This window comes from Argopecten irradians, chromosome 6 (genome assembly GCF_041381155.1).
Source record: "Argopecten irradians isolate NY chromosome 6, Ai_NY, whole genome shotgun sequence".
In the NCBI taxonomy this organism is placed as follows: domain Eukaryota; kingdom Metazoa; phylum Mollusca; class Bivalvia; order Pectinida; family Pectinidae; genus Argopecten; species Argopecten irradians.
The window spans coordinates 18306679-18320042 of record NC_091139.1 but is presented as its reverse complement, the minus strand read 5'-3'; the positions used below and the strand labels follow the sequence as shown (position 1 = coordinate 18320042).

At 34.5% G+C, this 13364-nt stretch overlaps 1 protein-coding gene across 3 annotated transcripts in view; it reads left to right on the top strand.

Annotated features, from left to right (window-relative positions):
• Positions 1–2808: 2808 nt before the first annotated feature.
• The window catches only part of LOC138325211 (serine/threonine-protein kinase par-1-like), a 142788-nt gene continuing 132232 nt past the window's right edge, over positions 2809–13364 (top strand). The window contains exon 1 of one of the 3 annotated variants that reach the window (XM_069270703.1): positions 2809–3667. In XM_069270703.1, the coding sequence (XP_069126804.1) occupies positions 3557–3667 (111 nt within the window). In that variant the 5' untranslated portion in view covers positions 2809–3556. The remainder of the gene's footprint in view (positions 3668–13364) is intronic. The other 2 variants (XM_069270701.1, XM_069270702.1) reach the window with 2 other exon arrangements.

The following is a 13364-nucleotide window of genomic DNA, read 5'->3' as shown; positions in this document are numbered from 1 at the left end:
AGATAGACAATGGTCTGTCATTCGTTAGCGCACGGCCACCCAGTAACCAAAGAGAGACAATTCCAACATTGTTACAGTCGATACCAAGATATCGCTACATCGATCGGATTTTGATCTGCATGGAATTTATACCAAAATAAGCACGGCGTCTTAAAATTCTTGTCATCATCCCTAAACATTAGTTCATTTATGTATATTTAACGTGAATTATGTTATATTGCATACAAAGTCAGTATTATATACAATGTAATGTGAATATATACTATGTAAGATAGCGTAAAATGCATTGTGTACAATACCTAATGTAATGTATATCATGAACATTGTAGGCTTATCATAAGAGAACTAGTTGTTAAAACTATACAACGTGTATAATATACACTACAACGAGTAGGTATATTGTATACCGTATGATGTATGTTACATATACAGTGTCAGGTATATCATATAGTGTGTAAGGTTTATTATATACAATGTAAGGCATATAACATACAATGTAATGTATATTATGTATAGTGTAAGGTGTATTATATAAAGCGTAAGGTACATACATATATCAATTATGGACCTTTGTTGAGATCTATATGGTGTAATATTACCCGAGTAGAATAAATAATGACCGAGGGGTAGCCCGAGGTCATTATTTGAAATTCAACAAGGGTAATATAACACCATATGAACCGAAACAAAGGTCCTTAATTTTTAAATTAGATATGATAATTCAAGGATTTATAAGTGAGAAAATCTGTAAACAAAAACAGTGCCAACAACAGCAGTGAAAATATGGCTGCCAGTCTCATATACGTCCTTGGATAATTATTTTAAATGTTTGCTTCGTGCTAAGTAATATTGACATAAAAGGAGAATGGCTCGACTTCATCTTCTTGAAGAACTCGACGTCGGGGTATTGTAACGTCATAATCGCAATATCAACTCAGGTGTGACGTCACGATAGGAAATATTAACTCGGTGTTTTTAAAAATAGAAACATCAAGTCATTATGCTGTCTAAAATGGAAACACCGAGTCGATATGCTAAATATCGCCTTCCACATGACAGTGTATCAGCCAATGAGAGGGGCGGAAAATCGGAGCATACGGAGCATATATGATATTGTATACAATGTAACGTATATACGTATACAGTGTACGTCATATTATATACAACGTAAGAAATATCATGTAAAGCGTGAATAATTTTAGATACAGTGTAAGGTATTTTATATATGATGTAAGGTATGCTATATACAGTGTAAGAAATATTATATACAGTGTTATTATATTATATAGTGTTATTATATTATATACAGTGTATGGAATACTATGTACAGTGTCAAATATTTCTTATACGTAAATGTACTATAGTAAAGTGTATTATTATGTACAATGCAAAGCATTTTGTGTACAGTGAAAAATGTATTGTAAACCGTGTTTGGTACGTTAAGTTCATAATATACAATGCATGGAAAGTATATACACTGTAAAGTATAATATTTATATATATATACATATTAAGAGAGAGAATATAAGTTAAGTATAATAAAACTATTGATATATGATATACAGTATAACAAACAGTAAAATACAATATATGATACATTACAAACAATGTTATAGACGTAGATATATCCTTGTTTAATGCTATTAAACTATGATATCAGATATCATGCCTTTAAACTTTCGAATAACGTCTAGTTCAAGTCATACGGGGAATATTGAAAAAATCACGAAAGTTTGGCTTGATTATTTTTGTCTCTACTACATAAAGTTTCAAACTAGGGGGAGATAATCTAGTGAAGAAATCTGCTGAGAAAGTCTTATCCAAAGGGTCTGGTGGCTGAGGAAGTCTTTCCACCTACCATTGAGTTGACACGAGTTATTTTCATAGACACTGGTTTCTAACGGATTATTTTCATAGACACTGGTTTCTAACGGATTAACGCACTAAACGGATTAAAAAGGAAGAAAGTTTGACGATTTATCCTATTTTAATTAAGTTTATTCAATGTTATCGGACACTTTTCATATCATTATTACTAATCCGAAGACATTTTGCTTCAGGTCATAATCCTTACCACCTCCGTCTACAACTGAAAGACAAATGTTTGGTTATCATAGACGGGTTTTACTTCACACTCGTTAGTTATTTTTATAAAAAGAATGCGTTTTTAAATTTCTGGGAGTGACGCAACGAAAAAGGAATCAAACACCGCTATAACAGACCTTTATGTACAAAATCTTATACACCTTATATAGTATTTCATATTTATGTTGTATATTATATAAGAAATGTACAAAGTACATTATTATTTGTACATTGTTAATATATTATAATATTGTGTCTAATACTTATTAAAGACAATGTAATGTATATTTCCCTGCAAAGTAACTAAAGTAAAGTCTTGCCAGTGAAATGACGGCACATTCGTGTAAATAGCGAGGTATTACATATGTACATACACTGTACGGCATATACTATACCATTATATACCGCGTAAGGTATTTATGTAGAGCACCATGGGTATATTATGCATAGCGTATAGTACATCTACATCATGGCGTGCCAAAGTCAAACATCACTGAGAGAAAAAATATAGCTAAATAAAACAATGGATGCCACAAATAATATTTATCCTGGTTATCGGCCGCGCACCGCTCTCCGAACTATCTCCCTCATTGATTTTTCCGGTGACGTTCTGCCCTTCCCACGGGCGAATCGGGAATGCATGGTCGTCCGTGTTTTTGTTTTTGTTGATGTCATTGTGTAATTATTGCTCGATTGATCAGCCTCCTCGCTCTAGAACACCAGTCGTCTCTCTTAGTTCACAAATACAAGCCACTGCAGCAAATATATGCAATATGCAAACGTGACTCTCGGAAAATCGAACGTATTAGTAGATACATGATTGGTTGTCATGGTTTCACGGTACCACTCGTTGCATTATCATATTAAATGCGGATGAAATTTTCATGAATTACTGAGTCATGTGACTAGAGAGTATCGCGGAGTTCGCCGAGAAGATCATGGTGGCATGGAGAAGCAATGGAAGAGAGACACTTTGACGTTTCGGTGTTCTTGTGACGTTTGGAGTATTTAGTATCGTTCTCGAAGGACATATTGGTATTATGTTCCAGGGGCATGAGGTGTGGGGAGCGGCCCCATCCCCCCAAAATAGTCACACACACGTGAAATTCAACAAGCATTTTCGATGTTGACGATATCAACGGTGTATTGGAATTTTCAATGAAGGGTAGTCAGTGTTGTTTACATTATGCTATATGAGATTCTCTGTACAATACTAATGTCAATATAAGCGTTTTATGCAGTGAAATACTTTGTAAATGGTATTCATTTTTTGTATCAGACTATGGATTTGATGCCGTTCTAGGAAAGGGGGCGTTTCAGTTATGCCCGCCATTATTGTTTTTAAATCCAGCGAAAATGTTCAACTATTTCGCCAAAATGGATAACTTCAGTGCGAGGTGGAAAGTAAGAATGCTAGACTCAATGGAAAGAAATTACTGGAAATGGAAGAAGACCCCTTTCTAGATAAGCAATGGGGAAGAAAATTCAGTGTATCGGGCGATATGTGATGGACGGTCTTACATTGGGGAAGGGGAACTTTGCCCGGGTGGAATTAGCAACACATGGAGTTACCGCATGCAAGGTAGGAATCTGAATTTTTGTGTCTTCTTTCATGTTTTTGTATCATAATTGAAGAATTTTCTAATGAATGTTGTTGCTGATGTTGAGCGACAGGTGCTCGTTACAACAGGCATGTCGGGGGTCGGCAGTGCGGAACGGTCACGGGTGAGAGGTGTCGTCTGCCAATAGAGGCACCCGTGTCATCGAATACACTACCAAAATATTGGAGTTTAAATACTGCATTGGTTAGAAAGCTTTGGATGTCGGAGATAGAACATTATAATTGCAAATTTTGTTGGGCGCAGGATGTTGGTCTGAGCTAGCAATCCGGCTCGCCTCCATCTTCTCTCGTCACACAGACGTACCGAATTATCTCTACAGCAAAAGTCTCTGAATCGTCTTAGAACAGACACCGTAAATGTCTTCAATCTTCAATAGTCTTAAAGCAGTCTGTCACTCTTGTACATTTGTTATTTTCATCTGAATCTTCAAGTGAATTACCAAACGACATTGCCTTGTTACAAAATACCATTGATGTGCCTGTTACATAACATCATTTAGAATTCAGCAAAGAAAGCATATCGTATTTAGGGCTAGATTCTGACATGTTTCGCCCCTTTGAGACGTTGAAAACAATACCACTGAACAACATTCTTTATTTAAGAATTTATTTGCTAAAATACAATATCATTAAGAATACATAATTTAACATTTGTTAATTATTGTGGTATATTATCTTGTTTAAGAGATGTTGTGTTTCAGAAGTGGATTATCACATATGTCTCTTAAATTGTTCTCATCTCATAGGTAACAGAGTGAAGTATCTTGGTTAAAATTAACTACAAATTATCTAGAGCTTAAAAAGTCAATTGTACTTTCAATCTATTTTGCAAGATATTCTGTATACACTTGTGGTACAATATGTAAAAATAAATTGTAGATATAGACCTGATAAGTATATTGCTCACACATAAATTTACAAAATATTGAAACAGAACTATTTTGATGCTTTTAAAGTTTTCATAGACAAAATATTATAATCTAGATATTAGATAACAATTTGTATTCTACCATAATATTACATTGTAAATTTATAGAATATAGTAATGTACAGTGTAAATCTAAATGCTTTGTGTATTGCAATACATGCATGCTGGTACAAAATGTTAGTTTTTTAAACAAAAATATACACTGGTCATTTTTTCCCAATATCAGCATACAGTAACAATATACAGTGTATTGCACAAATATATAATAGTTTCATGCTGTACTTTTACATTGTATAGTTATATTATGATACATTGTATTTGAACAGAACATCACACTGTAAAAGAATAGTTTATGTACTGTGTATAGTTTCATAGTATTATAACCTGTTACTACAATGTACATATTGTATTACAGTGTATAGCTGAACAGTATCAAAATGTATAAAATGACACAAAACAGTGAATAGCACTGTGTATAGTTAAAATACTCATGATATTTTACAATGTATAGCTGTGTGTATTTTAGCTAAAAATTACAATGAAGAGCAACAGAATATTACACTTTACGTTAAAAGTACATGTATCACTAGATGTTTTAACAAAATATTTCACCGGGGTTTGTGATGGAAGAAGAACTAGCAGTATGATAGCGTGTTTATTAGGATACTGGTAAATAGGGTAAAATCTTTTGATTCTTCCTGTTTGACAAACAATCAAAAACAAAAAACAGTATCTTTCCTGTTGCAGGTGAATTTGTCAAATGAAAATCTTCCTGTTTCAGAAGGCTATTCTACAACAGCTTTATTTCAACTTCCTGCTTCGGTTTATTTGTAAGGAAATAATTTCATTTTCTGTTTCACATCAAACATGTCAGTTAAAGATATCAAGAAAGTTTTTTATGGAAGGCTTTAAAGCTTTGTATCATCCACAACCTAGTTTTCATTGACCAAAAAAAATTAAGAAAAAAATCTTAATTATTTTCCTTACCAAAATCATTATCCAAGTTAATGAAATGATCTATAATTGAGAAAAACTTTTTGAGGGCAATATTCAGTTGTAAAACTAAAGAAACTTTCTATTATCAATGTTTTATCCTGTTCTAAAAGAAAATTAATTGGTGATGGAATTTTTCTGGCTAAAAAAACTTTAAATTGTTGGGGAAAAAGCATTTTTTGAGGAAATGAAATTATCTAACAACATAATATCAGACAAGAGAGAGTTGTTACTAAAGTTCTGGTAATCATAATTTCAGTCAAGAGAGTTGTTGGTAAAGTTCTTTTAATCATAATATCAGTCAAGAGAAACTTGTTGGTAATGTTCTAGTTTTCATAATATCAGTGAAGAAAGTTGTTGGTAAAGTTCTAAGTAATCATAATTTCAGTCAAGAGAGAGTTGTTGGTAAAGTTCTAGTAAATGATAATATCAGACAAGAGAAACTTGTTAATAAAGTTCTAGTAATCATAATTTCAGTCAAGAGAGTTGTTAGTAAAGTTCTAGTAATCATAATTTCAGTCAAGAGAATTGTTGGTAAAGTTCTAGTAATCATAATATCAGACAAGAGAGACTTGTTAGTAAAGTTCTAGTAATCATAATTTCAGTCAAGAGAGTTGTTGGTAAAGTTCTAGTAATCATAATTTCAGTCAAGAGAGAGTTGTTGATAAAGTTCTAGTAATCATAATATCAGACGAGAGAAACTTGTTAGTAAAGTTCTAGTAATCATAATTTCAGTCAAGAGAGTTGTTGGTAAAGTTCTAGTAAATGATAATATCAGACAAGAGAAACTTGTTAGTAAAGTTCTAGTAATCATAATTTCAGTCAAGAGAGTTGTTAGTAAAGTTCTAGTAATCATAATTTCAGTCAAGAGAGAGTTGTTAGTAAAGTTCTAGTAATCATAATTTCAGTCAAGAGAGATTGTTGGTAAAGTTCTAGTAATCATAATTTCAGTCAAGAGAGATTGTTAGTAAAGTTCTAGTAATCATAATTTCAGTCAAGAGAGTTGTTGGTAAAGTTCTAGTAATCATAATTTCAGTCAAGAGAGAGTTGTTAGTAAAGTTCTAGTAATCATAATTTCAGTCAAGAGAATTGTTGGTAAAGTTCTAGTAATCATAATATCAGACAAGAGAGACTTGTTAGTAAAGTTCTAGTAATCATAATTTCAGTCAAGAGAGTTGTTGGTAAAGTTCTAGTAATCATAATATCAGACGAGAGAAACTTGTTAGTAAAGTTCTAGTAATCATAATATCAGACAAGAGAGTTGTTAGTAAAGTTCTAGTAATCATAATTTCAGTCAAGAGAGACTTGTTAGTAAAGTTTTAGTAATCATAATTTCAGTCAAGAGAGAGTTGTTGGTAAAGTTCTTTTAATCATAATATCAGACAAGAGAAACTTGTTAGTAAAGTTCTAGTAATCATAATTTCAGTCAAGAGAGTTGTTGGTTAAGTTCTAGTAATCATAATATCAGACGAGAGAAACTTGTTAGTAAAGTTCTAGTAATCATAATATCAGACGAGAGAAACTTGTTAGTAAAGTTGATCATAATTCAGTAAGAGAGTTGTTAAAGTTCAGATCATAATTTCAGTCGAGAGAGTTGTTGGTAAAGTTCTAGTAATCATAATATCAGTCAAGAGAGTTGTTGGTAAAGTTCTAGTAATCATAATCATAATATTGTTGTCAAGTTCTAGTAATCAAATTCAGTTGTTGGTAAAGTTCTAGTAATCATAATTTAGTCAAGAGAGTTGTTGGTAAAGTTCTAGTAATCATAATATCAGTCAAGAGAGAGTTGTTGATTAAGTTCTAGTAATCATAATTTCAGTCAAGAGAGTTGTTGGTAAAGTTCTAGTAATCATAATATCAGTCAAGAGAGAGTTGTTGGTTAAGTTCTAGTAATCATAATATCAGTCAAGAGAGTTGTTGGTAAAGTTCTTTTGATAATAATTTCAGACAAGAGAGACTTTTTAGTAAAGTTCTAGTAATCATAATATCAGTCAAGAGAGTTGTTGGTAAAGTTCTTTTGATCATAATTTCAGTCAAGAGAGACTTTTTAGTAAAGTTCTAGTAATCATATTTTCAGTCAAGAGAGTTGTTGGTAAAGTTCTAGTTATCATAATATCAGTTAAGTAAAGTTCTAGCAAACAAATATCTGCTCAAAGGTGAATGTTTGTTTTGTGAAAGTGATTTGAAACCAAAGTGTTTTGAAACCAGAATGTATATAAAGGCAACTTATTGGAGAAAGAAGAGCATAATCTGACTCAAGATTGCATGTTCAAAGGAACAACCAATTTTTATAATTGGATTATCCCCTCTAAGGCATTGAGGTACATGTCAAAGCAGGCTCCATCATATTTTGATGTTAATTATTTTTACCTGGTTACCATCAGTTTACTTCTTAGAAAAAGAATTATTTGGGTAACTGTAAAATATAATGTGGAGGTATGAAACATAATGCCATATAAAAGTCAGTTTGAAACATTTATTTGGGAAAAGGCTAGTAAATTAATTGAATTAGCTAAAGCATAATGATTATATATAGAATTCTACCATGTTGTTTCATATGGTTTATTTGGAGATACCTACAGGCAATATAAAGAATTAAATCAATGTTTACGCTGAAGAGTCATGTACAGGTGTGAAAAAAATGTATTAGTAAACATATGCATATAAAGCAAATGTTAAACTAGTCACAGCTGTTAGAATGTTTAAAAAACCACTTAAATGTTTATAACAATGAATAAAAGTGTGTTCGATCCTGTTCAACAACACAATGTATGCAACAAAATGTATGAGTGTACAATGTATGTACATACAATAATGTATGTGAACATTGATGTACAGCAATGGATATTTGTACAACAATTTATAAATTTGTACATCTTTAACAAACGCATTAATGCGTACAACAATGTAAGATTGAATGTGTAAAACGTTATGTATGAACTCATGAATGTATACAATAATATCTGAACCTGTACAGCATTGGAATAAACATGTGCAACAATGTATGAACCAAAGAATGTGCATAGTGATTATTAATAAGTGCAACAAATCTGATACATCAGTGTATGCAGTGTAAAATGATGTATGAATCTGTGTACAAACATGTATATAGTTATGAATCTTTATGCAAGAACCTTTGAATTTGTGCACCTTGAAGTGTGGACACAACAATGTATGAGTGTGTAAAAAATATAAGAATGTTAGCAATAATATACAAATATATGGAAGCTTACATCAATTAAAGAATAATAACAGTAATTTATGAATGCATTCAACAATTTATGACTTTGTACAGCTAAAATGATGTTTGAAGTTTATTACAAAAGTTCAGAATGGATCATTTGGCATTTGATTCAGCATCTGTTTCATGTGTCATGCTCTTGTGTAACAGTGCTCATATGCCATGTTCATAGGTGATAGTGTAAATGTATAATGGATTATTGTAAGCATGTGTCACATATATGAGGTACATGTATGGCATGTATGGGTAGTGATACTGACATATGCTCTACATTGTATTCTTTATATGGTGTTAATATGTGTAATGTGTATTATTGGTGATGGTTTAGTGTCAATACATGTTTTACATTGTATTGACACATGTGTATGTGCCATGAGACATGTATTTTACATTGTATTGATGAGAATGTGTTACCCATGTGTGTTGGTACACATATCTTTTACATTGTATTGATGAGTTCTTACCCATGTGTGGGGATACACATATCTTTTATATTGTATTAATGAGAATGTGTGACCATCATGGCATGTGTGTATGGATGAAGTTGATGAGGATATTGATTTTCCGTTTTCTGACCACCTGACCTACAGCTATACCTGCCCTTTATGCTATGATGAAATCATAGAATCTTTACCCGGACTCTCTTACCATTGCCAACAATGAGTCTGGGAGGTTCATCTCAGGTATGATGGAGAATGCTGTAGTTTTTTAAGGACAATGTTTGTAGAATCAAAATACTCATTAATCACAGGAGAAATTAATATGGTACTACTGTAAACAATAATATGAGAACTCAAGAATGACGACAATAGAATTTTTAGTGAAGATACAAAGAAATGTCCGGTATACACACACAGACTAATTTGTTTGGCCAGTGTTGCTGTTTGATTTGACTTGAATCCTTCCACATTACTACTAAACTAAACAGTCATGTAAAGCCAGGCCTATTATTGATCCATGCATGTGCCTGGCACAGCAACATCACATGGATGCAGGGTAGGGTGGCTGTTTGCTGGTGCTGTTCAGAATCATTGTCAGGTCCATGGTGTTATCTTAGGGGGTCTTTAACACAGAGGAGGTATCACTCAGAGGTCCATAACTCAGGGGAGGTATATAACACTCAGAGGTCCATAACTCGGGGGAGGTATATAACACTCAGGGTTCCATAACACAGGGGAGGCATATAACGCTCAGAGGTCCATAACACAGGGAAGGTATATTTATAACACTCAGGGGGCAATAAATCAGGGGAGGTATATAACATTCAGGGGTACATAACACAGGGGAGGTATATAACACTCAGGGGTCCATAATACAGAGAAGGTATATAACACTCAGGGAGCAATAACACAGGGGAGGTATATAATACTTAGGGGTCTATAACACAGGAGAGGTATATAACACTCAGGGGTCCATATCACAGGTGAGGTATATAACACTCAGGGGACCATAACACAGGGTTGGTATATAACACTCAGGGGGCAATAAATCAGGGAGGTATATAACATTCACTCAGGGGTCCATAACACAGGGAAGGTATATAACACTCAGGGAGCAATAACACAGGGGAGGTATATAACACTTAGGGGTCTATAACACAGGAGAGGTATATAACACTCAGGGGTCCATATCACAGGTGAGGTATATAACACTCAGGGGACCATAACACAGGGTTGGTATATAACACTCAGGGATCCATAACACAGGTGAGGTATATAGCACTCAGGGAGCAATAACACAGGGGGAGTATATAACACTTAGGGGTCCATAACACAGGTAGGGTATATAACACTCAGAGGTCCATAACACAGGAGAGGTATATAACATTCAGGGGTCAATAACACAGGGTTTGTATATAACACTCAGGGGTCAATAACACAGGGGAAGAATATAACACTCAGGGGTCCATAACACAGGGGAAGAATATAACACTCAGGGGTCCATAACACAGGGGAAGTATATAACATGCAGGGTAGGGTGGCTGTTTGCTGGTGCTGTTCAGAATCATTGTCAGGTCCATGGTGTTATCTTAGGGGGTCTTTAACACAGAGGAGGTATCACTCAGAGGTCCATAACTCAGGGGAGGTATATAACACTCAGAGGTCCATAACTCGGGGGAGGTATATAACACTCAGGGTTCCATAACACAGGGGAGGCATATAACGCTCAGAGGTCCATAACACAGGGAAGGTATATAACACTTAGGGGGCAATAAATCAGGGGAGGTATATAACATTCAGGGGTACATAACACAGGGGAGGTTTATAACACTCAGGGGTCCATAACACAGGTATGGTATATAACACTCTGGGGTCAATAACACAGGAGAGGTATATAACACTCATGGGTTCATAACACAGGGTTGGTATACAACACTCAAGGGTCTGTAGAGGTATGCAATACTGGAACATATAATAACACAAATTTCCGACTGACTTGGTTTGTAGTTTAGCAGCTGTATGAGTACTTTTCTGTAGAGGATAATTTGATTGTATGATAAATCAATACCGTATTAGTGGTTATTCTAGGACTGTAACATTTATTTGATAAACCATACCGATTTTGGAAGTGCCATTAGTAAATTCATTACGGACACATTATTTCAGGAACTATTAATCATCATATGCTAAGATAACCAGATTGTTTCATTTCTTGTCATCTCTAATAATGATATTTAAGATATTTCTTAAAGCCTGTTGTTTCAGCCATATATCATATGTAACATGGATAGGAAATTATATGCCAAGAGCAATGGAGACTCTGAACAATTTTATTTCAGGATTGATACTCTACCAATTAAGTTTCCTGAACTGTTGACCAACATGTTGTAGTTCTGTCACATCCTGGTCTTATCAAATGTTAGAGGCGCAAAAGCTGTTTGTTCATGTATTTAAAAGGGAGTCTCCATTGAGCTGTAAATGGATACACAATCAGGTGAACTGTTCACTGAATGAGAATTAATCCAGTTCCATTCTGCCTCATCCGTATGTGAAACTTTGTAAATTACTCTATGTCATGGTATACTTGTACTAAAATCTATGAAAAATCTTCTTGATAGCCAAGTGGCCATGGGTCAACAAACTATAAAGTTTGTTTAATTGATTGACCTTGATGATCATTTAAAAACACATTGAGGGTCAAGAGTACCTACCCAGTATTTTGCTTCATAGTTTCAGAAGTGAGGAAATATCTAAGATATCTTAATTGAAAAACGTTTCAGATTGTTGAGGTCAAATATGCAATAACTTGATGCATTCACAAAATACCAGAGGCCAAAATAAAAACGTAAACATTTCAAGTCCATTAGGCCTGATTTACCATTTTGATAGACAGTTGATGAAAAAAATGGTATCAAGAAACATGGTAAAAAATGAAAACTTCCAGTCACTAAGCATTGGAAAGATGTTTTTTGGTATGCCCTTTAGATACCAGTCCAATCTGACACGTTCATCAAATTTTAATTTCCATTAACTAGAAAAAGAACAATCCAGAGACTGCATTGCTGGGTTGCCAACAATGAACAGGGACAACCACTGCTAAACCATTTCATATGCGCCATAAGAAGGCCTCAAACATTAGCAGGCCAAGGGGTACCAAGGAAATCCTTCCACCATCTCTATAGAGACATGCCAAGGAGTACCTTCCATCTTTCTAGAAACAGGTCAAGAAGTACCTTATAACATCTCCAGAGACAGACCAAGGAGTACCTTCCACCATCTCTCAGAGACAGGCCAAAATGAGTACCTTCCAACATCTCTCTAGAGACAGGCCAAGGAGTACCTTCCATCTTTCTAGAAACAGGTAAAGGAGTACCTTCCACCATCTCAATAGAGACAGGCCAAGGTGTACCTTCCACCATCTCTAAGAGACAGGCCAAAGTGTACCTTCCACCATCTCTATAGAGACAGGCCAAGGTGTACCTTCTACCATCTTACTAGAGACAGGCCAAGGTGTACCTTCTACCATCTTACTAGAGACAGGCCAATGAGTACCTTTCACCATCTCTATAGAGACAGACCAAGGAGAACCTTCCACCATCTCTATAGAGACAGGCCAAGGTGTACCTTTCACCATCTCTATAGAACAAGGTGTACATTCCACCATCTCTATTATCAGTGACAGAACAAGGTGTACATTCCACCATCTCTATAGAGACAGACCAAGGAGAACCTTCCACCATCTCTATAGAGACAGGCCAAGGAGTACCTTCTACCTTCCCTCTAGAGACAGACCAAGGTGTACCTTCCAACATCTCTCAGAGACACTTCAAATTAATCAATAGGTGTACCGTAAATGTTTTACTAGCAAATCAAGGATGGCAATGGCTGGTATATGGCCTACCATAGTATTACAGAATTTCATGTACAATGTTTGTCCGATATGGGACTTACATGTTTGGCTTTGGCCATTATCTGTACTTAAGTCAAAGCTATAGTCTATGAAATGGTCAAAGCAAAGGAGAGAAAAGTAATGGTCTTTATAGGCAGGTGATCTTT